The sequence below is a fragment of the Coloeus monedula genome, assembly GCF_965178545.1.
Source record: "Coloeus monedula genome assembly, chromosome: 2".
Taxonomy (NCBI): Eukaryota; Metazoa; Chordata; class Aves; order Passeriformes; family Corvidae; genus Coloeus; species Coloeus monedula.
Genome location: NC_138782.1, coordinates 70,756,496 through 70,781,444, shown reverse-complemented (window position 1 = coordinate 70,781,444; position 24,949 = coordinate 70,756,496). Strand labels below are relative to the sequence as shown.

Here is a 24,949-nt window from a genome sequence, read left to right as displayed (position 1 = left end):
CTTTTTACTCTTCTTCCTTTCCTTTTGTTTCTGTGTTCTTCTCTCTCTGTAAGGATGTAGACAGTTTCTATATAGTTTCCTACATCCTCTTTTCTTTCTGCTCCATGTCTTTCACAGCTATGCAATGAGATGCTGTACAAAGAATGTTACCCAACATGCAAGACAAGATCTTTATAAACATGGGGAAATGGGATAGGAAGCCAGCAGCTTTAGTGATACTCAGTTTCAGTAAGGACTTCTGATACAGAATTCTGTTGCTGCAGACAAAATAATTCACTTCCTTTCTCTGAAAAAATTTCCCCAAAGTCACATTCCTTTGTTTTTTCTTACACAGCTTTAAGCCTTATCAGAATTGCTTCTCTCCCTGTCAAGAGCAGCTAAATGCGGACATACATCCTTCAAAACAGAAGAGGTTGCTCTGACCTGCTTCACAGACATACTTAAAGTACAGATATTTAAACAGTTATATCAGCATGATGGGCTCTTCTTGATGCTTAGTATATATTCCTCCACATCACTTCTTTCTTTTCAAAATCCAGCGTACTTTTTTTAACCTTTCCATCAGACCACTATTAGACACCCTCTAGAGGCAGAAGCAGAACAGTAAATATCAAATGCAATTAATATTCAAAATAAGCTCTTATATTTTAGATGTGTAAGAATTAATATTAGGGGGTTTTTTTATTGCAGCTCCAAGGAATATCACTCTCATTATAATCAGCAATGAACACATACAGAAGAAAATATGTATTGAATAGAAGATCAAACAGTCCTTTAGAAAAATGGCTTACAGTTAAAGAAAGAAAAAACTGATCTCTCTACTCATCATAGCAATAGGATAAAATTTGATCTTGAAAATCCTAACATGGTGAGGATTGTAATTAATTAAGTAACTCGTATGTTACTTTGAAAACTCAAATTTCTGTGTTACATTACAGTGGGTTAAATATTTCTACACTTAGTCCTAGTAAGACCAAAGATAGAGCAACGTGCCAGTTTTTGATCCTGTTTTCCAGAAAATTTGATAATGACTAATTTGATAATGAAGCAGTGATGAATGAATATCATCCAGATTGAGAATCAAAAATAAGCGGGCTCAAAACCCCTAAGCCTTTAAGGAAAGACCTTAAATAATTAAACAAAAGTGGTCTGTGGGAAAACATAGTAGCAGCCTTCAAATAAATAGAAATCTGGTGCATAATGATGTGGTTCTCACATCTTCTAGGAATAGGACACAACACAAGAAAAAAAGATGCATTAGTGCAACAGAGACTTTGTTTTGAAATGAAGGAAGGGAGAAAACTGTTCTTCATGTAAGGACTCTTAAACACTGGAAGAAATTGCCTCAGTGGATCTTTTAAAGTGGTTCTTTTAAAGAAGTAGACAATTGACTTTTTAAGGATGTTTGTAGTTGGATTGATCCTGCCCCAGGGCAGAAGATGGCCATTGTTAGGTCTTTCCGAGTTCTGTTATCCTCAAGTCTGCAGTTTTGTAGTTGAGGCATTTCCCACCGGCTGTTCGATAGGTCTGTTCTTTTGAGAAGACTGTGTATTGAAATACATTAGACTTTTTTTTTTATGCAATCACCAGCAAGTGTCAGGCTTGAAATGCAAACCTGTAACCTACTTGGACAACTCCAAAATCTTCAGAATGTCTGAATTAGACATATTCCTGTTTTACTCATGAAGAAATTGAAGCCATAAGCAATTTATATTATCTGTCCATGAATACACTACAAGTGAATAGGAAATGAGGACTGAGAAATGAGTAGTCCTCTGGATTTTATGCTTAATATTGTAAGCACAAAATAACAGCAGGTCCAAAAGAAAAAGAAAAAAACCCCAAACATAGGAAAAATAAAACAGTGTCTCATAGATCATAGAAACTGCACTGTTCTCTCACTGTTAAATACAAAAAGGTCTACTTTGGAAGCATAGTTTCCCCAAAAGTCTGTATTTTTAGTGCAATTTCTTTTGATTAAATGTAACATTCATCGAGGTCAAAAAAGAAAAATCTTTCCAAGTACCTTTAAACAACTCTGCAGAGTTTTAAAATATATACTCACCAAGGGTCCAGTAATCAGTCTTGGTTATTAATCATTCTGACAAAAAAAAATTGATTTTCGTTTGCTTCTTTCATGTTGCGTGGGAACAGCCTGAGGTAGATTACAAGATCTGAGAGATGATAAGGACAGTAAGAAGGATTTTGGGACTTTGAGCACCTAGTTGAATACTGTCTGTTTAACCTTTTGATGAACTATTGGGTTTAGTTTTGGGAAGCTTGTGTCTTTAGCAGCCTGAGTCTTGTTTCTATGCTGGTGAGATAGAACGTAAAGAAAATCGTACTGAGGTGCCAGATGCAATCAGATGTCCTAATCCCAGCAGGACACTATAAATTTTATGTGTGTAATTCCACTAAAAAGTTGATGTGTCCATATTTTGTACCACATAAAAAGGTTCCTAAACAACCCAATAAACAGTAAAACTTCTGAAATCGCTGGAATTTAATCAAATCTTAAATCCTGATCAATACTTAATGATATTCTTACAGCTTCCTCTACCTAGTAACAAGGTATCCTGTGTGCCACAGAGGGATGCCTTGAAGATTATTTAGCATTTTGCTCAACATTTAAAAGTCTACTGAAAAAATACTAAGTGCTAGAGACTGTTTTTCAAAGAAAATATACTCTTGACAGATTTCACTGTCTTGCAGAGACAAAGGTTATCCTTAAAATAAATTAGTGTTGCTAGATCTGTCTCCCAAAGTATCACTCTGTAATAAATCATAGCCCTACTTCTGTATATCCTGAGCTTATTCCTCTGATGGTTCCCAAACAAACATGTTTCCTTCCTAGTGTCCTAAACTTGAAATCAAGGAAGCAAATCCATCAATCCTGTTTAAATGCATGAAGAATCCCGTTGAAGCACCATAAGATGGTTTAGGATGAGGATGCTGGGCTCTGAGGCAATCCTATACCTGTGCACTGAATAACTTCATGGGTTAAAAGCTAAACCAAATGCAACCCCGAGACTCATCTCTCAGCAGTGTGTTAAAATAAAATATATTTTAAAACAAACAAACAAAAAAAAAAAACCCAGCACTTTTTTGTTTGACTGATGTTATTTCAGAGTAATTTTCATTTGTTTTTAAAAAGAAACAGGGAAAAATAGAGAATGTTCTGACTTTACTTCTGCATAAGAGGGTGTTCCTTGTCTAAAATGAAAACTATTGTATTTGTTCAAATTCTTATTTTCACGTATCACTATTGCATGCTCTTCCATAGCAATATGAGGATCCCCTCCCTTTTTTTAACTAAAAAGTCTTATAACCCTTGCAAAATATAGACAAAAGGCTACAACTGCATAGTTGAGACAAAGCCGTACAGTCTTAGGACAGTACGAAGTTTAGGGAAAGTGAAATAGACTAAGGTGCGGGAGATTCACAGCTAACTCAGAGAGATGCTCCAATGTATTGTACTGCTGCCCCCTTAAGGACAAAGAAAGCGAGGAGCTGCAGTACTTGCCTTGCCCAGAGGCCTGCCACTTCTGCGTGACAGCTAGGATACATTTGAGGTATTTTGACACGGTTCTCATGTCTTTATGTATGTTACCGCACTCAGTTATGTTCCTTTTGTTCTCCACGGCATGTTAATACACTCTTGTGCTGCAAAACTACCCGGAGTTAGGAGCCTGTTCTGCATGGAAAGCAGGTATGATGAGGCACGATGGAAACCAAAATGCTCCTTTCCGTACTTCTAAAAGGCTTTGACACATCAAATCTCCCACTTCACACATGTTTCCTGCAGGTTACTAAACATTAGGGGGCTGAGGGCGTGTAGAAACCGCTGCCCTCTCCTGCTGGCTCCATCAGTGTCTGTGTGCCAGGGGCTGAGGGCCAGAGAGGGAATGTCCCTATGGGCAGCCTTGTAGCCCCAGCTTGAGGGATCCTGCAGCCTCAGGTGTGCCACACCACAAGCAGTTCTATCTCCTACAGTTAGTTAGACTAGTTAGAAATTTCCCCTACTAGGACAGGATTTATCATTTTACCAAATTTGCCAATTATCATGTATTTACAACATAAAAGCAATTACTGTGATGCATAAATTAATTGTGGGGAAACCTAAAATAAATTCAATTAGGAGCTGATAGCCCAGCAGTTCAACTTCAGTTATGTGGACATCTCTGAGTGGCTCATGGTGCCATCAAACCTGAAGGACAGGACTGAAAGAGTGCTGTTAGCACATTAAGGTACTTCAGTTTTTGCAGATGATTTTCATTAAAGGCAGCTCCTTTCTGAGAAAGTCCCTAGAATGGGATGTCAGTATATTTAAAGGATTCATCTGAAAGGAACAAACTGAGAGACAAAACACTTTTAAGACAAAAGAAAAAGATATATAATGTGAGGTATATGTGCTGAAAGTAGACTGCCAAAACTTTCCTGTTACCAGGCTTGTGCTGCGAATACTGAAGATAAGGTGTTATTCTCATTTATCTTCTCTTTCTCCAGAACTGAAAACCAATTTTCTTCATCATTATTTTCTCTATTTCTTGTTGCCAAACTTCTGATTTAATCTTCAGCTTCACGTACCTGAAACTTAACTTACTGAATTTCTCAGTGGGTGAAAATTGTTCCCTACACAAAGTGGTTTAAGATAAGTATGATTAGTACTTCTGTATTGTAAATTCTATGATAGCTTGTCATTGCTATCAATATAATTGTGCAGTATTCACAAAATCTGGATGTTCAAGATTACATTCATTGGCAGTGAATACAGTGACCAGAGGGTTGGACTAGCTGATCTTCTAACCCAAACCATCCCATTATTCTATCAAGGAATACATAATTTTCAATATCTGCTCAGATGTTTCAATACTTCAGTGTGTTAAGTTGCTTTTCTGGTGAGTTTTTGTATTAAATGTTTTATTGGCATAGCAAGAAAAGTTATACCTTTTAAATGCCATAACCTAAACCCTGTTTTGGAAGCTACGTGAATCCTTTTCAGGGGAAAAAATAAAAAAGTAACTGGAATAAGATAGCTGTACTGCTATAATCTGCAAGGCAGACAAACTTTATGTGAGAATAGCATGAAACACCAACTGTGGGTGAACTTTCGGACTTTCTGAAGTCAATCAAAATTGTGGCCATCAACTTCAGTGGACAGGAATTTGCTCTGTATTTTCTGAAGTGAGCAACTTTAGAAAGGTAAATTATCTTGAGCTCTTAGTTCCCAGGCTGCTGCTTCATCTGGATAGTTATCATCCCTGTTGTGTGTGAGGTCCAGGATGCATCTTTTTGCATGCTCAGGTTTCACATATTAATTTTTATGTATTTAGGCATATATGTATTTCTTTAACATATATCTAAAACACATGTATGTATCATTATGTATACATAATCTATGGTGTGTACATACATATAATGTATGGTTTGTGTATAATATGCAATGTATATATAATATATGGTATGCATATATATATATATACAACATTAAAAAGTATATTAATGTCTATGGGAGATACCGAGAACTGTTGAAAGAAGCTGCTGTACAATGGGATTTGGTAAAATTATGTAATCCATTTCTGTCTTGCTCTGACACCTTAAATGCTCATCCTGTACTACTACTAACATTTTTAAATTTTATTCCTAATTTTATGTATTTTCCTGTCTAGTCCACTTCCTAATCTGATACTAAACTTCTCTGTAGAATTTTTAAATGCATGTGACAGGTCATGAGATTAAATTTCTCTCATTCAGTGACTACCTGAATATAACAAACTGAATCTTAATATATTAAGTACATTTTATCTCTTTGAACTGCTGAAATGTATTTTCAAAAGCATTTTGCTCTGTAATACCAAATTATCATTGAGTCATCCTGCAAAAATCAAATCATAATTTGATATAATCCAAATTTCTGCTGCACACTGCTGCTATGGTTCTGAACTCCAGCTTATCCACCTACAAAGCACAACACTTACAGCTGTTGCCAGGTAGGCAACACTGGAAAAGAAGGCTTGTATTAAATGTTTTTTAACAATTGCTCTCAATTCAAATACATTTTACAGTATTCCATTTATAGCCATACAAGAATTTTAAAAGAAAATATATTTATTCACAATATATTGAACTAGAATTGTTCATGTTTTTTGAATCAAAGCAAAGTTTTGATGGCGTCATTGGTCTACTGAGAGAAAAGAACTGAAGAATTAGGAGGTCGTTCAAACAAGGATGTCAAGCCCAGCTGTTTTAGCATCCCAAGTCCAGCCTTAGCTGGACACTATTATTCAAGTTCAACCACAGAGAACAAGACTACCTCAATGCAACTCTCATCTGTGTGCTTTTCTCCAAATACAATACTTTCTTTCAGACAGCACTTCCTTTCTAATTGCACGATGGCATTATTTATTCAGCAGATACCTATCAAAAACTCATTTGTTTATGCATGTTATACTAAAACTGTCAATATACCAAAACTGTCAATAAATTAAAAGGTAGATAGTTACCTATGGAATTACCTATGGAATTTTGGTTCACAGCATAGTGTGGTCTACTGTACACAGTATACCCTGCAGGGACTTTGATGCATAGAAACATAAAATGGTTTGCGTTGGAAGTGACCTTAAAGTTCATCTGGCTCCAACCCTCCTGCCATAAACAGGGACACCTTCCACTAGACCAGGCTGCTCAGGGCCCTATCCAACCTGACCTTCAACACTTCATGGGATGGGGCATCCATAACTCTTTGGGCAACCTGCTCCAGTGCCTCATCACCCTCATAGGAAAGAATTCTTCCTTACATGTAATCCAAGCCTATCCACAGTTTAAAGCCCTTGTCCTATCACTACATGCTTCTGTAGAAAATCCCTCTACAGCTTTCCTATAAGCTCCTTTAGGTACTGTAAGGCTGCTGTAATGTTTCTCTGAAGCCTTCTCTTCTGCAGGCTGAACAACCCCAGCTCTCTCAGCCTGTCTCCATAGGAGACATGCTCTAGGTCCTCTGATTATCTTTGTGACCCTCCTCAGGACTCGCTCCAGCAGGTGCACACTCTTCTTATGTTGGAAGCCCCAGAGCTGGGCACAGCAAGAGCAGAGTAGAGGGGCAGAATCAGCTCCCTCGCTCTGCTACCCACACTTCTTTTGATGCATCCCAGGACACAGGTGGCTTTCTGGGATGCATGTACACATTGCTGGGTCATGTTGAGTTTCTCATCCACCAATACCCCTCAGGTCCTTCTCCTCAGGTCTGCTCTCTGTCCATTGCACTTGTGCTTGGGATCGCCCCGACCCAGGTGCAGGATCTTGCACTCGGCCTTGTTGAACTTCACGAGGTTTGCACAGTCCCACGTCTCAAGCTTGTCAAGGTCCCTGTGGATGACACCCCTTCTCTCCAGCGCGTCGACTGCACCACACAGCTTGGTATCATCGCAAACGTGCTAAGGGTGCATAATGAGGTAGTAAGTAGTGTTTGTCTACTTACATATGCTAATTGTCCCCTGTAGGGCCCTTGCGGTGTGGCACTGGCTGTCCTGTCACTAACCAAGGCTGACTCCTGTTCCCCGCCTGCTCTCTGCTCGCCAGGTCCCACCAAACACCCCCGATGACTCGCGTTTGCGATCTGTCAGAGGAGCAGGAGCCCACCGTTCCCACGCCTGTTCCCAGGCACACACAGCCTCGGCGGGAAGCGCGTTTTTCGAATTCGAGCGCTTGGACACGCCTCCGGCCATCCACCCTGTGCCCGCCCCTCCATCCCCGGGCTGTCCGAAAGGCTGTGCCGCAGGTGAGGGCGGCCCCGCCGGGCGGGGCGGGCCGAGGGTGTCCCGCGGGCCCCGCTCCGCTCTGCCCGGCGCGGCTCCGCAGGAAGCGCCGCCCGCGCTCCTTCCTCGTCCCGCCTCTTTCTCCTCCTCCGCCCGCCTGCGGCGGCGGCGGCTCGGCGATGCAGCAGCACTTTTGCCTGGCTGACTGCGACGTGGTGGGCTTCGACCTGGACCACACGCTCTGCCGGTACCACCTCCCGCAGAGCGCACGGGTGAGTGCGGGCGGCGCGGGCGGCCGGGAAAGCCGCGGGAGGGGCCCCGCTCCGCCCCGCTCCCGCCGCATGCCCAGCCGAAGGCAAAGCGCCGGGGCGCGGGGCCGGGACCCCTCCGGCGGGGGCAGCGAGCCCTGCGCCGGCTGGCTCAGACATCCACGGAAGAAAAGAGAAACGCAAGTGCATCTCTCGCTGGGCGCTTCCTCAGCAGGCCTCTGCTCGAGCGAAGGGGACAGCCATGTCTCCTTCCTTGAAAATGGTGCTTCTTTCCTGGCCGTAGCGGCGCCGAGGAAAAGGTAGAGCCTCCCCGCCAAATCCAGAGATGCTGCAGAGTGAGGAGTCCGCAGCACTTTGGACAGGAGACCTTTGCGAACTTTCTGGTGCTTACAGTAAAACGCCGAGTTTAGAGGCACGCGGCACCTCTGATTTGGCCCTGTGGTCTCTTTCGGAGAGGAAGTGCTGTCCTGTGCTGTGCGCTCCCGCCCTTGGCACTTTCTTTTTTAAACCCCCGGTAATCTTACACTGACTTGTCCTTCTCTGTTGATGTCAGGACTCTGTCCAGGAGCTATCTTGTGTCGTGGATGCTCCTGGTGTCTCACTCTCCCCTTTTCTTTGCCTACAGTCACCTACAGTACATTTTGCACTGCACAGGACTCCCACGCTAATTGCAAGATATTTCAGAATTTGGTAGAGGAACAAATGTTTATGAGCTGTCCCATTTATTAATAGGCATGGTGCACTGCATCTGGTGTTGAAAAAGTGCATTGCTTCCCTTAGCTATGTGTGAACTTGCGTGGAGAAGCATCTTCCTTGCAAAAGAGGGTTCAACAGTAGCAATAAAATGCATGAGCTCTTAAATTTCTAGGTGGAAACCTGTGTAACAGTAGGTTTACCTTCCATGTTCTTTCTGTTGTGCCACACACATCACATCTTACACAAGCACATTCTTGCTGATAAAAATTTTGTCTGATGATGGCAAACATTAAACAATTGATAACTATAAGAGTTTTTAAAAAACGCTAACCAACCAATGAACAAAATGGAGAAAAAATCCCGAAACCTTTTACTAAACTTGGTTCACTCTTCATCTTCTCACAGAAGACAGAGGCAGACTGACACATGCCCATTGCATGCCTCCTTACCTATTGGAAATAAAAAGTACTTTAAAAGGCTGACAGGCCCAGCTGAAGATGTAGTTAGTTCTTACTGTTTCAGCGTTGGCCTTCATATTTGTCTTTCTCAGATATTAATCATATTAATTCCAAGACCATATGTTGTAATTAAAGAAAAAAGGGCAGGGAACAACTTCAATGAAAGAACCTTGAGAAAAAGGGAGCAATTAGTATTTTTGGATGGTCTTTAAGGACATGGCAGCATCTCCGTAGATCTGCTTGTAAAACTTTACCAGCACAGTACATTAATAAATTGTTGAGTGTCATGCTAAGCCTTCTGAACTTAGAAATAATAACCATTTATTCAGTAGTTGCTGATTTTCTTCAAAATAAATTCTGTCAAATACTTTTAAAATGCCCCCTAAAGATAAATATTTATTGGTTTGGAAGCTGCTTGTTGAATCTCAGTAACCATGACATTTAAAATTTATGAGAATGAACAAAACAAAAAGGATTGGGGAGGGGCAAGTAGTGACTAGTCTTTAACTACTTGCTATCTTGATTTCCCAACAGTCTTGAAGCACAGGGACTGTAAAGTAAAATGTTGTAATCTGGGCTGTGCTGGACACATTGCAGCAGAACTCTTGTGTGTTTTCCAGCTGTGATAGAAATAACTTCAGGCACTACTTCCCAGTGGAGGCAGTGGGACAGGGCCCGTAGCTCCCTGGTGTGATTTCACTTAGGAGGCGCTAACGCTCGCATCTTGCCACTTCCCAAGGAAGCAGTGTCTTTGATCTCACTTAATCGATATAATGAATGCATATGTTTTTTTCATTTGTAGCTAATATATGATAGCTTTGCCCAGTATCTGGTAACGGAGAAGGGCTATGACGAAGACTTGCTGATTCTAGCACCAGACAGCTTAGACTTCTGGTGAGTACATTGAAAATAACATCATTCCTTTAAGCTGTAACTTTTACAAAGCCCGGAAAATAGCTTCATTTATTAGGCAGTTGGTGTCATGATTGTCAAGTCCAAAGGACAAATCAAAAATTACAGTTTTAAATACTTGTTCTAAGAAGTATTTGTTATGAGATACTTCTAACGTGGTATTTCGAAGAGAGAACTGAGCATCCAAGCTTGCTTTGTCTGTGCTTCCAGCTGTCTGGACAGGAGCCTATTAGTCTCACTCTCTTATTTTATAAATCTTTGTCTTCTACATTCTGTTCAACAGTAACCATCAGATTTTAGTCATTTTTCTCTCAACAGATGTTGTTGTGTTTGTGTAAGGTAGAATAATCCCAACAGCCTTCTGAGAAACCACAAGAAGGTTAAATGCCGGGAGGTAGCCTTTGGGTGGCTCATTAGGCGCAAAGCTGTGATAAAAAAGACTGAAACACAAGTTCCTGCTCTGAACTCAGTGGTCTTTGAGCAGGAACTTGAACCTTTATCTTTTAACTTCAGTAGGTTATTATCTAGGCCGTGGGGGTGGAGATTTGAAGGCCAGATAATCACTAGATATTTTTAGTGGAAAACACACAGATGTTTTTTGAAATAATGCATTCTTGTGTAATCGTTTTTACAATTCAATATTTGACTGGACAGTTTCCAATGAGATTGATTTCAACTTCTGTGAGATGAGCACTGTATCTATTTATCATATTTTGAGGCCTATGGTGCAAGAAATCCTTTGTTCAGCTCTAGAGATTTTGGGTTTGGTCTCCTATTGAAGCAGGAGGTTCATTAACGTGGACCTGCATGCCTACAGTGCTGGTAACAGTGTGTCATTGCTACTTGCCCAGGAGTCATTCATGAAAGGTTGGGATCTGCTTGCTGCCTTCATGGCATACCTTCTTTCCTTTGGGTGCCTCATAGAGGATGAAGGTGCCTTTACTTCCTCAGTCTCATTTATTCATTTGTATTCTAACCACTGAATTCTGAATTAATTTTTCAAAGAACCTAAGGAAATTTAGATTCAATTGTCCAAAAGATAAAGATTTATTAGGGAGAATTAGAAACTCTTGCCAGGTGTCTCCGATGCTGTCAACTCTTCCCTTGTTAGTGATGACTAACATGGAAATGTTTCTGCTTCATGTGTTCTTTGCTTATTCAGTTGCCTCATTTAGAGTGATATTCTACCCTTCTTTTCTGTAGTAACTGGTGTTATCAGTCTAGTAATAGCTAGAGGAGTTGCCACCAAAAAAAAAAAATTCTTTAATAGAAGTGACTTAAATATCACATTTCTTAGTTTTAACTATGTGGACCTTAAACCTCCAATCAATCTATATGAACAGTCACTGAATTTACTGGACATGGAACGGGGTTTATTTAGTAGGATTTTGCTATGTAAGGAAAATCCAGTCCTCATTGCAATAATGTGTACTTTCTTATAGAGAGCATTGTTCAAACATGGAAGTATTTGAAGGGTTGTGACTTGTTTGGTTTTCTGTAGCATCGTAGCTACAAGCACCATAGCTTCTGTAACTGCGTATCACTGATAGATATGAAGACAGTCCTCTGAAAGCATTAATTTTTTGTTTCTTCTGTAAAATTAATTTATTCTTAGTTGCAAAGGCTTGGTGTTGGACATTGAAGAAGGAAACTTCCTGAAACTTGCAGAAGATGGAACAGTTTTAAGGTAATATTGACAATAAATCTATATTGCTAAATATAAGTTATATTGTTAAATACATTAACATTTTATCCCCTTTCTAAATGCCATCTCTCAATTTTATAAATATTTAAAATATTAATTTAAGCATGCATTAATTTATTAGATGTAAAAGTTTAAATACTCTTTGCTAATGTGGTGCTCAGTTTTTGTTAATGTTAGGTATGGAATCTTTTGGGGATGTTTTGGTATTAGCTGGTAGTAAATAATATCTCATTTTTAATAAAATCTGAGACTCTGAGGACATGTTGATCTTGAAAGTGAATTCATTTTCTTTGGTGGCTACCAATGTACTCTTTGTCCAGTTCTGCTAAAATCCAGAGTAAAGTATTTCTTTGGATTGAGAGTAACCTGGCTTGGGAGGCAGTGCTAATGACTAATACTAATGACTGGAATGACTATTATTTTGTGCCATAGATATTCAAAATTCTGCAAGTTTACAACATGTAATTTAAATAGCCTGAGATAAATTAAACACAGAAACTGATACATTCACTTTCAGAATTGTAGGGGTTTCCTCTTAAAAGCTGTTTTGCTTTCAGTCATCGTTTCAGTACATCCTTAGTTCTTCTTTCCCTCCTTTTTTTTTTTAATATAGAAGACTGCTGTTTTGAATCAAAAACTGAAAAGCAAATATATCTAAAGTATATTAATCTTAGTCCCATTTCTGCCTAATTTTGTTCCAGAATGAAAATCTGTGTAATTCAGTATGCAAGACAGACTCTACTTTTTTTTTTTTTTTTCTGATAGCATGTGGGAGAAGGAGCCTGAAGATGCTAAGGAAAATCAGATCTCATTAAAAGAAGAAAGAAATACTTTTGAGTCATCGCTGTGTATCCCAAAATTCATTAAATAGCATGAATTTTGGAGTACTAAATGCAGAAGTCAAGATTAAGGGATATACCTCATTAAAGGGAAGAGTGGTACAGGGTTACTTCTTCTGGTGTTGCCTGTGTTTGCTTCAAAATGGGACCCAATTTGATGGTCCCAACTATTTGATTTTTAATGCCTAAAAAGGCTTGTGTGTACTTATGTATTAAAGAGCTGCTTGCAGGGCTCAAACTAGCACTTTTCCATAGTCCTGCCCTGCATTCTGTGAGCGTTACCAGGCTTCAGAATGATGTATAGGCTTTCTGCACTGTGCTTTATTGTGCAGTGTATACTGATAGCTCAAGTATAGTGAGTGTCCTCACACAATTGAAAACATTCGAGCAACACAGAGTGATTGTGTTAGCAGGTGAGGCACGGTAGCTGTGCCCCAGCCAACCAAACCTTTGTGTAGTAAGGCTTTTATCAAGAACTGGAATGTATGTGATAAAAGCTTAGTAGGTCCTGGGAAACTTCTAAGCTGTAAAGAGAGTCAGTTTTGATCAGCTTGCATCCCCTGCAATATCCAGTTGCAGTGTGTTATTTTGCACAAGTAGTAATGTTTGGATGTTTTCAACCCTTTTCTGTTTTGTTTTGTTTTTTTATAAACAACTTAATGCATCGAATAGGGCAAGCCATGGTACAAAGAGCATGACATTCGAAGAGATCCTGGAGAACTATGGAAGGCGGGAGTGGAAGCATTTTAATACAGTCAGTGGAATGGTTTCACGCACAGGTAGCTATGCTTTAGCATGTCCTCTTCTTTGAAATTGCTCTGGTCCCTTCAGTGCCTCATACTGTTAGTTCTTAACACTGATTTGTAAAAATGCTTGAACTGGAAATTGCCAGAATAGGTAAATGTATTGGGGGAAACTTGATTTTTATGTATTTTTAACTTCTAGTACTAGACTTCACCTTAAATCTATTTCATGGTGTTTCATGATAAGACAAATGAGCTGACATTATAGGCATGTTTTGGTTATAGTGGTGGGCACACTGTCCCTTGATGAAATAGACTGATACTGCCAGTATCATGATTTAACCCAAGCCAGCAGCTGAGGAGCATACAGCTGCTCATTCACTCCCACCCTGCTCAGGCCCAGGGGGCAGGAGAATCAGAAAGAATGGTAAATCTCACGTTGAGAACAACTTATAATTGAAACAAAATGTTATTATAATAAATATACTAATAATACTACTAATAATTATTGTATTGATAAGGAGACAGAGCCTCAGAACCCAAGAGGAACAGCTGATACACAGTAAATTACTGAATACCTGCTGACTGATCTCCTATCTCATTTAGGACAAATCTTAAATTTTTCTTAATTGTTGACTTGTTGCCATCAGTGCTGTTACTGGAGGTCTCAGTGCAGGTCCAAAGAACAATGTGGGTCTGGAAACAAAACTTCTCCCCTTGCAGTTGAAGTTCCTTGTGTTTAAGAGAGGAGTCACTTTGAAGGAACTGTGGCTAGGTTTGTGTTCTTGCTCTGTGTTTCCTCTCTGCTTTACTTTGATCTTGGCAGTTGCAAATAACACACAGGAAGTGTTCACTTAAGGTGCATTTTTTTATGTAATGGAGATACTTTCCTTGAGATTTTTCTGACTGCAAATGTAAGGCTTATTCTAAACTGCAGGTAATCTTTTGCAAAAGGCAGGAAGAGAGAGGTTGCCTTTGGTCATATAGGAAATGTGCTTTTCTTTTTTGCTTAAACATGCACTTGGTCTCTGTTGTGGATGTTAATCCCCATTTTGCCGACTTGTTCTTGAATATACCTAAGAGACAGGACACACAAGATTATGGAAAAAAAAAACCTAATCACTGGTTAAGTCATTTCACTCCTTGGAGAGAGTTGTTGAGCATGACCTTAGTCTGGGGGGACACTGGCACCCTCCTGATACAATTCTGTTTTGTGGACTCGTGTAGTAATGTGAGCACACTTCCCCTTGGTCCAAGGCACTGTCCGCAGCATGTGGGTGCAAGGGACATGACTGTGTCAGACCTGTCCAAATGTCTCTGAACTTCTCAAACACTTCTCTTGTGTTTTCGCTGCTAGGGAAAAACGTATTTTGGAAGAGTTGAAAGATACCATCCTGACTTAAAACTCATGGTTTCTCCCCCTTTTCTTACACCTGGGATTTTAGAATCTTAAAATGTCTTATTAAAACCTCACTGTCTTCATATAGATAAACAACTTTTAGTTGCCAGTTGTGAGAATCAGAAGTGGAAAAAAGGCTAACAAAGGTTGGGAAACAGATAATGCTTATTACCAGTAAAATCCAAATAGGAGCTTATATTATTATTCAAAAGTAATTTTTGTTTGTGATTAAAGCATACAATACAGGGGTGTTTAAAGTATATTTTTTAAATTATTTTTTCCAGCTAAATACTATTTGTATGATAATTATTTTGACCTGCCAGGAGCTCTCTTGTGTGCAAGGGTTGTGGACAGCTTAGATCAGGTAAGAACTGGATTGTTTGAAACTTATGTATTGCATTGTCTTTTTCTTTCACCACCACATCTCTTGCATGCATTATTAAATGCATATGATTTGGGTATTGAACAGCATCAAGGTCTTTTTCTTATTTGGACTATTCCATGTTGGACTTACTGTATTAAAGTTGTCTCTGAAGATAATTATGAGCTACATGGCATGTTCAAAATAAAAGTACTTCCACCAGAGGGCACAAATAACTAGGATACTAATAGAAATGTGCTGTTTCCTCAAGTTTACCCTGTGATATGCAGAATGCAGTTCTTAAAGTCTCAATTATCTTCAATTATGCTTGATGGTACTTGAAATAAATAAAGTGTAAGTTTTCTGAATGACTTGATTTGCTAATTTGGAAGTCGTTAATGATTTGAAAGCTTTGTTTCATCATTTTTTAAGCTTGTTTTTGTCCTAAATATGTTGATCTGTGTACACAGATATAAATACACCTCTGGCATAGTATCTTTTAAATTTTTTTCCTCTGATAAACAATAGGTCAAATTCTTAAGGTGGAAAATACTTGAACCTTTTTCAGTGCTTTTTAAATAGAATCTCCTAAATTCTGCCTCTGAAGTTTGAAGATAATGGTTTTGTTGTGTAAAAGTAGGTTTGAATGTTTAATTGTGTGCAGCTGGAGGTAGGAGAGAGTTCTTCTCACAGAGTAACTGTATTGGTGTCAAAAGAGTACTGAGGCAGTCTTCTGGCCAGAGGTACCAAAGTGCTGCAGGACTGAAAATTACTTAACTTTGTCTGCAGAGTGAAAGTCAGAGCTGTGAGATGAGTATCTGGGGTCTCTTTGGATATTAGGTGACTTGCTGCTTTAGCCTTCACTCCAAAATAGCATGCTGAGTAGATTGCTGCCTAAGTCCAAGTGCTGCATGAAGAGTTAGCTAAAACTAGCTTATCAGGGAAGCATGGAGGACAGGTGCTCAGTAAGACTCTTAACTTTCTGCCTGATTAATCTCCTTCCTCTAAGCTGTTCACAGCTTAGAAACCTGTTGCAGTTGTGACACCTGTATTGTATTTACTTTGTATTTAATTTAGACTCAGCACAAATCACCTACTTATTAAGAGAGAAAGCACATCATAGAATGTGTGTAATAAGCTTTCACATCCTATTACTAGTTTGCAGGCTGGAGCACTGGTCCTGGGTCAGTGCCATCTTCAGCCGAAGGGAATTAAAGCTGTGCCATTTCTCCGAAGAGCTACAAGAAGTGGGTCATGCACCCTCTTCATCTCCTAGCAGTTCTAGAGTATTTTTCTGGATGTTGGCCCCATTTCAACAGGAGGGCTACAGCAATTCCCTGGAAGGTTAGCATCAGCCACTTGATAAAGATGCAGGGCAGGAGGTGGTCAGCCTCTCCAGCCCAGAACTCATGCCTGCAAAATGCTGCATCCTAAGGGTTAGAAACCATTACATTTTTTTCTTTCACATTTCTAAAATAAAGTAGAGCCTTCTGTGTCCTGTTCTGTGAGCCTGCTTAGTAAGTGCTGTTTTCTTACCGTTTTCAGACACCATCCTAGGTTCAAGAAAGCTTTCTACTGGAAGCAGATGTGGGAATTGCTAAGTTTGGGTTCAACATAGGTTTACACATGAGCTGGATGCTGGACTACCCTGCCCTGTTAAAAATGTGTCTGTTTTTGCTGTGTCCAGAGCCAGAACTCTTAATGTGTTTTCAGACAAAGCATGGGAGCTGGTTAGTGGTTTTGATCTTCACACTGATGAGCTAAACAACACATTGCTTTGTTTTGATGGTTCAGCTAATAAAATCACATTTTGTAATCATACCAAAATCATGGTGGACTGCATGGCCATGCATACAGTTTTCTCTCTGCTTTTCGGGAATCAGTCAGTTTTCTTTTATATCTTGTGTGCAATGCCTGAAGATTTGCAAGAAATTTGTTTAAGTTATTTTAGTCTCCCCCGAGCTCAAATGTTTTGAAGGAAGTGTACCCGGTTTTAAACTAGTACCCATCTGTCCTCAAAACAGCACTCTGAGGAACTTTCTGTTCAGTGCACTGGTTTTTGGGGGTTTTTTTGGGAGAAACAAGCAAAAAAATCCAAAACTCCAAACTAAGGACTAAGCCAGCCACATGGAGTATGAGGGGAGCAGACAGTTGAGTCTGTCTTGAGAAGAGTGCTAGCTTAGGCTGCTTACATTGCTGCTAGACAGATGGTCCCCAGTATTTCCTGTACATGGCTTTGAATAATCACCCTTGGTTAGCATCCTTGGCTAGCTGAAGCTGACATATGAAACCTTTTCTCTTTATTAGCTCTTTTATGTGTTTCTGTGGCAGTTTACTATAGGAATGGATTAAAAAAAAACCTCTGAAAGCCACACAGCACCATATCTTTCCTGCCCTTAAACTGTAGAGCTGATGGACTATCAGCAAACTGCCATAGTGCTTGTCAGTTATGCACAAAAGACCTTGTTTGTGTGACTTGCTGATTGTGAAAGTAAAAGCAGACTGTTCTCTGGAAGCCTCCATGGCAGATTTGGCCTGAAATAGCAGTTTGCTTCAGTATATATAAAATACATGGTTTTGGTTTGGCAGTGATAAGGGTTTGAGTTTGGGTTTTTTTCAGTTTCTGAATGTTTCCCTCTCTACAAAACGCTTTATGCTTATAAAATGGGTCATTATTCGGGTATCGGTGCAGATATCAATACACAGAGGGCAGCAGTGCCCTGAAACCTGCTAACAGTTGACTTGAAATGTATCCTAAAGCAGATGTGGAAGGCCTGTAACAGCATTACAGAAATACTTTCCATGACACATAAAGACTATACCACCTGCTTTACTGCTGCCAGGTTACTGTGTAAGTTACAGAGCTACAGGCTCTGTAGCTAATCCTCTGCTCTGTAATACTGGCTGGCTGTGTAATTGCATCTGTTTCATTCATCACTACTAAAATTTGTGGAGTTTGAGAGTGCTGTGGGGCTCAGCTGGTTGAGAAGGTTTTCCTCTGCCATGTGAGATTCTGAAGGGGCAGCTGAGGTCAACTGGAGCTCTGCTATGCTGGGGAAGCTTTCTGGGAATGGCCAGAGACTGTTCATAATCATGGACTGCCTTCCCCTGTTCTTCTGCCAGAGCTGGGGTTTGGCAGTCTTCAGAGCACAATGCAATCAAGTGCTGCTCAGCCAGGCTTCTGGATGAGTATTTTATACCGTGTTTGGGGTAGGGCTCTTGGCAGAAGGGCATTACGTCTAAATTATAGCAAAGGGATTTGCCAGTCCTTAAGGTGGAAGGTGGTATCAATGCCAGGCTGTGGATAATGTCAGCATGCTTGTTAAGTTCAGTGTCTGCAGCCCTAGGCACTTCTTTTTCCCAAATGTCAGTGGGATGCTCATTCTGTAAGTTGCTGTTCTGATGCCCCTCTTTGCTTTAATGTTTTGGAGTTCCTCTCAAATATTAATCATTTCTCCTTTTCCCTTCCTCGTCCCATCATAATCCTCTAAGAGGGACATAACTTGTCTGCAGTTACCCAAAGTTAAGCTGGGTACTACTGAGCCCTGATGTCCTGAATCCTGCTGTCTTACTACTGTCTTAATCCATATAATTTTCTTTATTCATGGCATTTCTGTCACTGTTTCAATATGAAAGCTTGTAATAGCTGATACTTGATATAATGACTAGGTTCCTTTTGACATTTACAGCATGACGGTCAGAAAAAGTATGACTTCTGGAAGGACATGGTGGCTGCTATCCAACATAATTATAAAATATCAGCTTTTAAAGGTAAGTGGGTTCACTGAAGAATCACTATAACAGCTGAAAGTATTACATGTGCTTGCAAGAGCAAAGATGTTTGCAAGTACGCTGTAGGCTACTCAACACAGCTTTTACTTTTCACATTCATGAATAGTTGTATAGTAAACACATGTTTTTCCTGTAATAAAACATCTTTATCATTACTATTTCTGATTCGTTTCACTGTTTTGATGTCTTTAATAACAATTGTGATATGCTATTTCACTCAATTTAGAAGAAAAATGATTTCTTACCATGATTGGTATGGTAAAGTGGACATCCTTGAACTGTGTTTTGAATCTATTCCTTATGATCTTGTAATGATATATAAAATCAGAAATACATTGGGGAAAGAAATTCAAGTACTAACTAATATTGGATGAATTTCTTTAGTGCTCTAGTTTTGATTAGAATTCCTCATGTGGTATTGACACAATACAGAGGCAATTTTGAATTTCCTAACAATTGCAGGGGACCATTTTTTAAATAATAGTGTTTCTCCTACCAAAACCAACCTTATAATACTGTAATATAAATTAGAATTGGAAAACATCTTGGATACCCTTCACCAAGAAATTATTTTCCTTTCTTCATGGACATAACTTCAGAGTTACTACTAAATATAATATAAAATAATAAGTTGATAATAAAGGCTAACCATTGTGGGTGCACACAGTTAATTGAAATTATTTTTAACCTTGTTTCTTGTAAAACATTTATATGCAGCTCAGTTCTGAATTCTGAACTACTATTAGAATTACCTTGGTTGATGCAACAGTCACTAGACACCTGTCTAGTTTGGACCTTCTTAAAACCTACTTTTTGTTCACCTGAGCTGTCCTACTTATTGTATTCCTTTCAAATGTAGTTGACAAAATTGTTTCAGAGATTCCAAACAAAAATGGAAGTTGATACCAGGATGCAAATGGTAAAAACCAGCAAGATATTCCCAAAGTGCTTTGTTTGTTGTTGCTGAGTTTCTGTTGGAGCTTAGAGTGTGATTGGTAGATATAAGTTTCCCTAGGAACTCGTTTGTACACAAAATAAATATATCCTTTCTTTTCTGCTGATATGAAATCAACCCTAATCAACTGTAACTATATTTTTAGGATTTTTGTTAATTCTTTTCTTCAAACCATGACAACTCTTTTTTCAAAAAGGTGTGGATCATGAAGCAAAAAAAAATTTTTTACAAGTGTTCTTTGGAAATTAATGAGATCCAGGAAAAAGGTAGTCTGAACTTTGAAGTCATACAAATAATTACTCAGTTTTATTTATATGTAAGTGTCTGCTTGTGTGTACATTTGGACACTTATACCTATCAGGTACTTATTTCTATATGTAAATCTGGAATCTGCAAATAAAATCTGTGATATGACTTAATCCTTTCTAGCTTCTGTCAGAGTGCACATGCATAAGAGTGTTAAAAATACAGAAAAGTATAGTAACTGAGGCACGAGTTTTATTGGATAAAGCTCTGTAATATTAGAAGTGAAACAATACAAATTATATGCACTACTTAAATATTGTAATATAAGAAAGTGATATACTCTGTCATTAATCACTTTTAAAGGCTTCACAGTGTTTTTATTTTCCATTTAATAACATGGTCCAGTAGCTAAAGCACTGAACATGAGTCAGAAGAACCAGAGATAATTTCTTCCTGTATCACTTACCAGTGATATTCCCATGGAGCATCTCTTTTTGCTTCAGGCCCCTCTGTGATATAAGAATAATGGTACTAATCTTCTATCACTGCTGACAAAGAGATTTTATTTTTCTCAGTTTCACATCTAACGTAACTTCCTGAGGAAACTCCTAAACTTGGCTCCCAACATCTACATACCAGGAAGTCCCAGTGTCTTTCATAGCCCAGAGTCTGGCCGGAAAACCACAGGCTTTTGACTTAACTCCATGTCTTGTAGAGGGTTTAACCCCTCAGAGAAAAGCAGTGCTCATTAACAGTTAGTCAAGGTAAAGTTTCAAGAGCAAACTTATTAAGTGGTCAGTTGAGGGGACGCAAAGTTCCCAACTCGAAACGCCGTCTTAGCAGTGCCATTGTCAGAGGCGGAGCAGAACGACTGACCGCTTTATTTTTTGAATTCCACTGAGTGTTTGCAGTTCACTTTGATTTGTTGTCAGTGTGCCCTTGTGTCTCATTGTCCCTTCTCTTTTTCACATAATTTTTTTGATCATAATCAGGTGTCCGATGGATTTTGCTTTTCATTGTCTTAGCTATGGTAATTGCCTTAGATAATTGCCCTATGATATTTTTTTTGGATGGCTCTTTCAGATAGGCCTAATTGTCCTGACTCAGCTTGATGAAGGGTATTAACCCACTCTTCTACTTGTAAAGAAGTGAAGAATTGAGGCTTGCAAAAGGAAATTAAGGGGGTTCCCAAATAGCCCTGTGTTACTTTAGACATTCCATAGTGAAAAATAACTCAAGGAAAAAAAAGAAAAGAAAGAAAGAAAGAAAAAGAAAATCTATGAAAAAATACTATCAGAAAAGCGTGGTGTCAGATAGCAATGAGCACAGATATTTGCTATGTGGTCATTGCTTACAGAGTAACACCTGCAAGGGTGCTCTCTGCAATTGATATCCAAGCTGAGAATTACATTACTTGAGAATCCATTTTATTCTCAATATTTTATTTTTATTACTGGAATATTTTGCAACTGCGAGGTGATTAACATTACTTTGATTGTGTTGGATTTAGTGGATGTTTTATAGATATTACTAAAGAGCAATTTTAAAGAAAACATCATGGGGCAATGTATTTTACACTATTAAACTGTTGGCATATTGTGGAAACAACGTGTGCTCTTCAGAGGACTAAGAAGAGCTTGAAGTACTGTATAATTATTTCCTTGTGAAAAATTTCAGATTTGATGATTTTTCTTGACAGAAAATTGAATAGCTTTTTGAGGGAAATGTTGCCAAATACAACTTCTTAAAGCAGAATTTTGTAAAATTCCTTATCTTAAAGGCTACTTCCTCTGTTCTGAAGACTTGTCTTCCCCTGTAATTTTCCTGAGACTTCTGAAAACTGTAGCATCTGTGGCTATATAGTTAAAATTATATATCTGCAATATTTTCAGCCAGTTTATAAGATTATATTTCATTTCAGAAGTAAAAAAATCATGGCTGATATGTCAGCAGACTTCATAAATTGCCCATAGCAAGGATTGATACACATGTTTTTGATCACAAGTTTATGGTCTTGGCAAAAGATAATGAATCTAGATGTCTGTGATATGTGTGTTTTATCTTTTATATGCAACTTCAAATATAAGAAACAAAAAGCAAAGATGCTTTTCTGGCCAAAAAAACCAATCTTCCAAAAGTTGTGCAAAATATTAGTAGCTCCTAATGCTGATGTAGCAGTGATGAGATATCTTTATTTGTTTTAATTGTGAAAACTGCAACAAAGAAGCAAGTAAAAAGTAAATTTGATACATTTCTTTGCTGTGCTTTCCAGCTAAATACAGAAGGTATTTGGGTGCTTCATGTTTTTTATCACGTAAGGCTTCAGAAATTTCAGTACTTCTTTGGAAGTGATTTTGTACTATTACAGGCTTTAAGTTTTCCTTTGAATCTCATGTTGGATTTTCTTTCCTCTGATATCCAAGATCCAGACGAAATAGGGTTTTTGGAAGGGCTTTATCTTTAGATAGATTGCTCATATTCATGTGGAGGAAATATTAAAAAACAAGCTTTAGAATGCTACAGACCATCTCAAGGTCCCCTCTAAACTGAAAATCCAAAGCTAAAATCAAAGTATAAGTTGTGCTTTTGCCACAATTTGCTGTATCATCTCTGGCTTTTCAGTTTTAAGAGGTGCTTTCTCGGTGACTTAATATCTGAGCCATTATGAAAAACTTAGTGACTTAAAAAAAACAGGCATGAGGTACCAAGCTGTAGACTTATTTGAAGTTTTTGAAGTCCCACATGTTCAAGGAATAAAGACATGAAGGACAAAACCTGATTTAAAGTGGATGGATGGATGGATGGATGGATGGATGGATGGATGGATGGATGGATGGATAGATGGATGATAAGGGTTAGTGCACTATGCTTTTAACAATGCTGTCTGGGCCCAGTTTCTTCTGACTTCATTGGAATCACAGAGCAGTAGTATACTGCTGAGCACCAAGCATCTCCAACAATTTCAAGCATGTGCTTTGGTATACATTTCATGTTGTGAAAGAGACCAGATGTTGAGACCAGAGTCTCACAACTACTAAGTCGTATTTTCTAGGTCCCATATCCAGTCCCTCTATTTGTTTCTGGAACAAAAGTTCCAGGCTGGTTGAGTGGATGGGCAGCAGCACGTTTGAATACTGGGAAGTGCTGTTGAACTAATGTGCATGACTGCACGAGCAAACAGTTTTAGTGCAAAAAGGAGATTATTCTTCAAAGATCTGTAATTAATATTTATCCTAAAACATTAAGCTAGAAAAGTGGAGTAGACAATCAGACTCAAGTGTCTGGAGTTTTATTTTAGCTTGAAAGAAAAGTATTGCATGGTTGCTATTTATAAATGGTGGTACTGTTCTTTGTATTATTTCCATACAAACATTTGTGTGTAGTTTTTATAATAGTAGCACCAATTTTCTTGACTATGTCTACTTGGTTGCTAAAATAAATAGATCTCATGTTACACTATTTAAGCATTTATTATTTCACTGAATTATAGCCTAAACCACAGGCTTCCTTATCCAGCAGCACTTAGAAAGAGGAAGAAAAAAAATCTTAAAGTTGCTTTCATGGTAGGTCTTTACAGTTTCCAAAACATTATATAGTTTTCCTGATGATGGATCAACTATCAAGCAAAAGGTACCTAGCTTTTTTTATTAATCCCAGTGTATTATCAAGTACTTAGGACATTGCTGATTTCAAATGCACACAACATAACAAGCCTCAAGTTCTGCTTTCATGAAGAAATGATAATATCACAAAAATTTTAAGCATAGGCCTACAGACTTTCAGTGCAAGTGATTAAAAGCTTCTGCTTAAAAAAAATGAAGCTAACAATAGTAGCTTTAAGGGTTCATAAGGTTTTGATATATATGATACTTTTAAAGCACGTGAATGGCAGCTGTCATTGGAAGAAATGTGTGATCAAACTATTACGGTTTCATAACAATTCATAAGCTAACTTTTAGCATAACTAATGAAAGAGATGACTAATTTTTGTGAGACATGTTTGTATGCAGATATGGTAAATATGGTTATGTCTACTGACTAATTACTGCCATATCTGATAAATTTACCAAATAAATTCCTCACACTACTGTGTTTTAAAGGAATGAACAGTTCAGGAAAAATCCAGGCAAGTATTATCTCCAGTTTAGGGGTGGTAAAGCTGTTCTGGTTTTGTAAGTGTCTGCATCTTGTGAAGAGATGTTTTTAAATTTTAGATTTGGTCAATGTTGTTTTATAGGACTCTGAGTATTGTAGTTTTACAGAATATTAGGAGATTTTAAAATGTTGAACTAGTTTGTTGCATCAATGTGCATTAAAGAAAGCCAAGTGGATTTCAAGGCTTCAAATTGGGCTGTTTTTTCATATTGTGAAACTGTAGATCTTCAGTAACATGTAATAATTTGTAAATCTACCTTTCTCCAAGGTAGTTATTCATTAATAAGAACAGTAGAGCTAAACAAAAACTGTGATGTTGATATGCACTCTAATAGAGTTGTCATTCTTGTCTTCTGTTGGATAGCTTATAGATGAAGCTGGATGTAGAATGTTCCTGAAGTGTATTGTCCAGCTGTTGAGCTGACTGTGGTGTATTTGAGACCATTTACTTGGAATAAAATACCTTTAGGTAATTCAAGTATAGTGAAGGATAATCTAGCATACTTTATTGTGTTAGGACCAGGGGGGCCTTGGGGACCCAATGTGATAGTTAGAAATTCTGATTTTCCTTTTAAAAGGAAAAAAAGAAAAAAGGACGGAGACTGGTACATTATATTAATTCGTAAAATTTTAATGTTGCATTCAGTCAGACAATCATCATTCAA

The 24,949-nt window shown here is 38.5% G+C and overlaps 1 protein-coding gene across 1 annotated transcript in view; it reads left to right on the top strand.

The window, feature by feature from the left end:
• Positions 1–7,933: 7,933 nt before the first annotated feature.
• The window catches only part of LOC309586292 (dermatan-sulfate epimerase-like), a gene marked incomplete at both ends in the record, with an annotated part of 176,223 nt that continues 159,207 nt past the window's right edge, over positions 7,934–24,949 (top strand). The window contains 6 exons of the mRNA XM_082303007.1: positions 7,934–8,026; positions 9,980–10,071; positions 11,705–11,776; positions 13,306–13,412; positions 15,060–15,139; positions 18,826–18,907. Of these exons, the coding sequence (XP_082159133.1) occupies positions 7,934–8,026; positions 9,980–10,071; positions 11,705–11,776; positions 13,306–13,412; positions 15,060–15,139; positions 18,826–18,907 (526 nt within the window). The remainder of the gene's footprint in view (positions 8,027–9,979; positions 10,072–11,704; positions 11,777–13,305; positions 13,413–15,059; positions 15,140–18,825; positions 18,908–24,949) is intronic.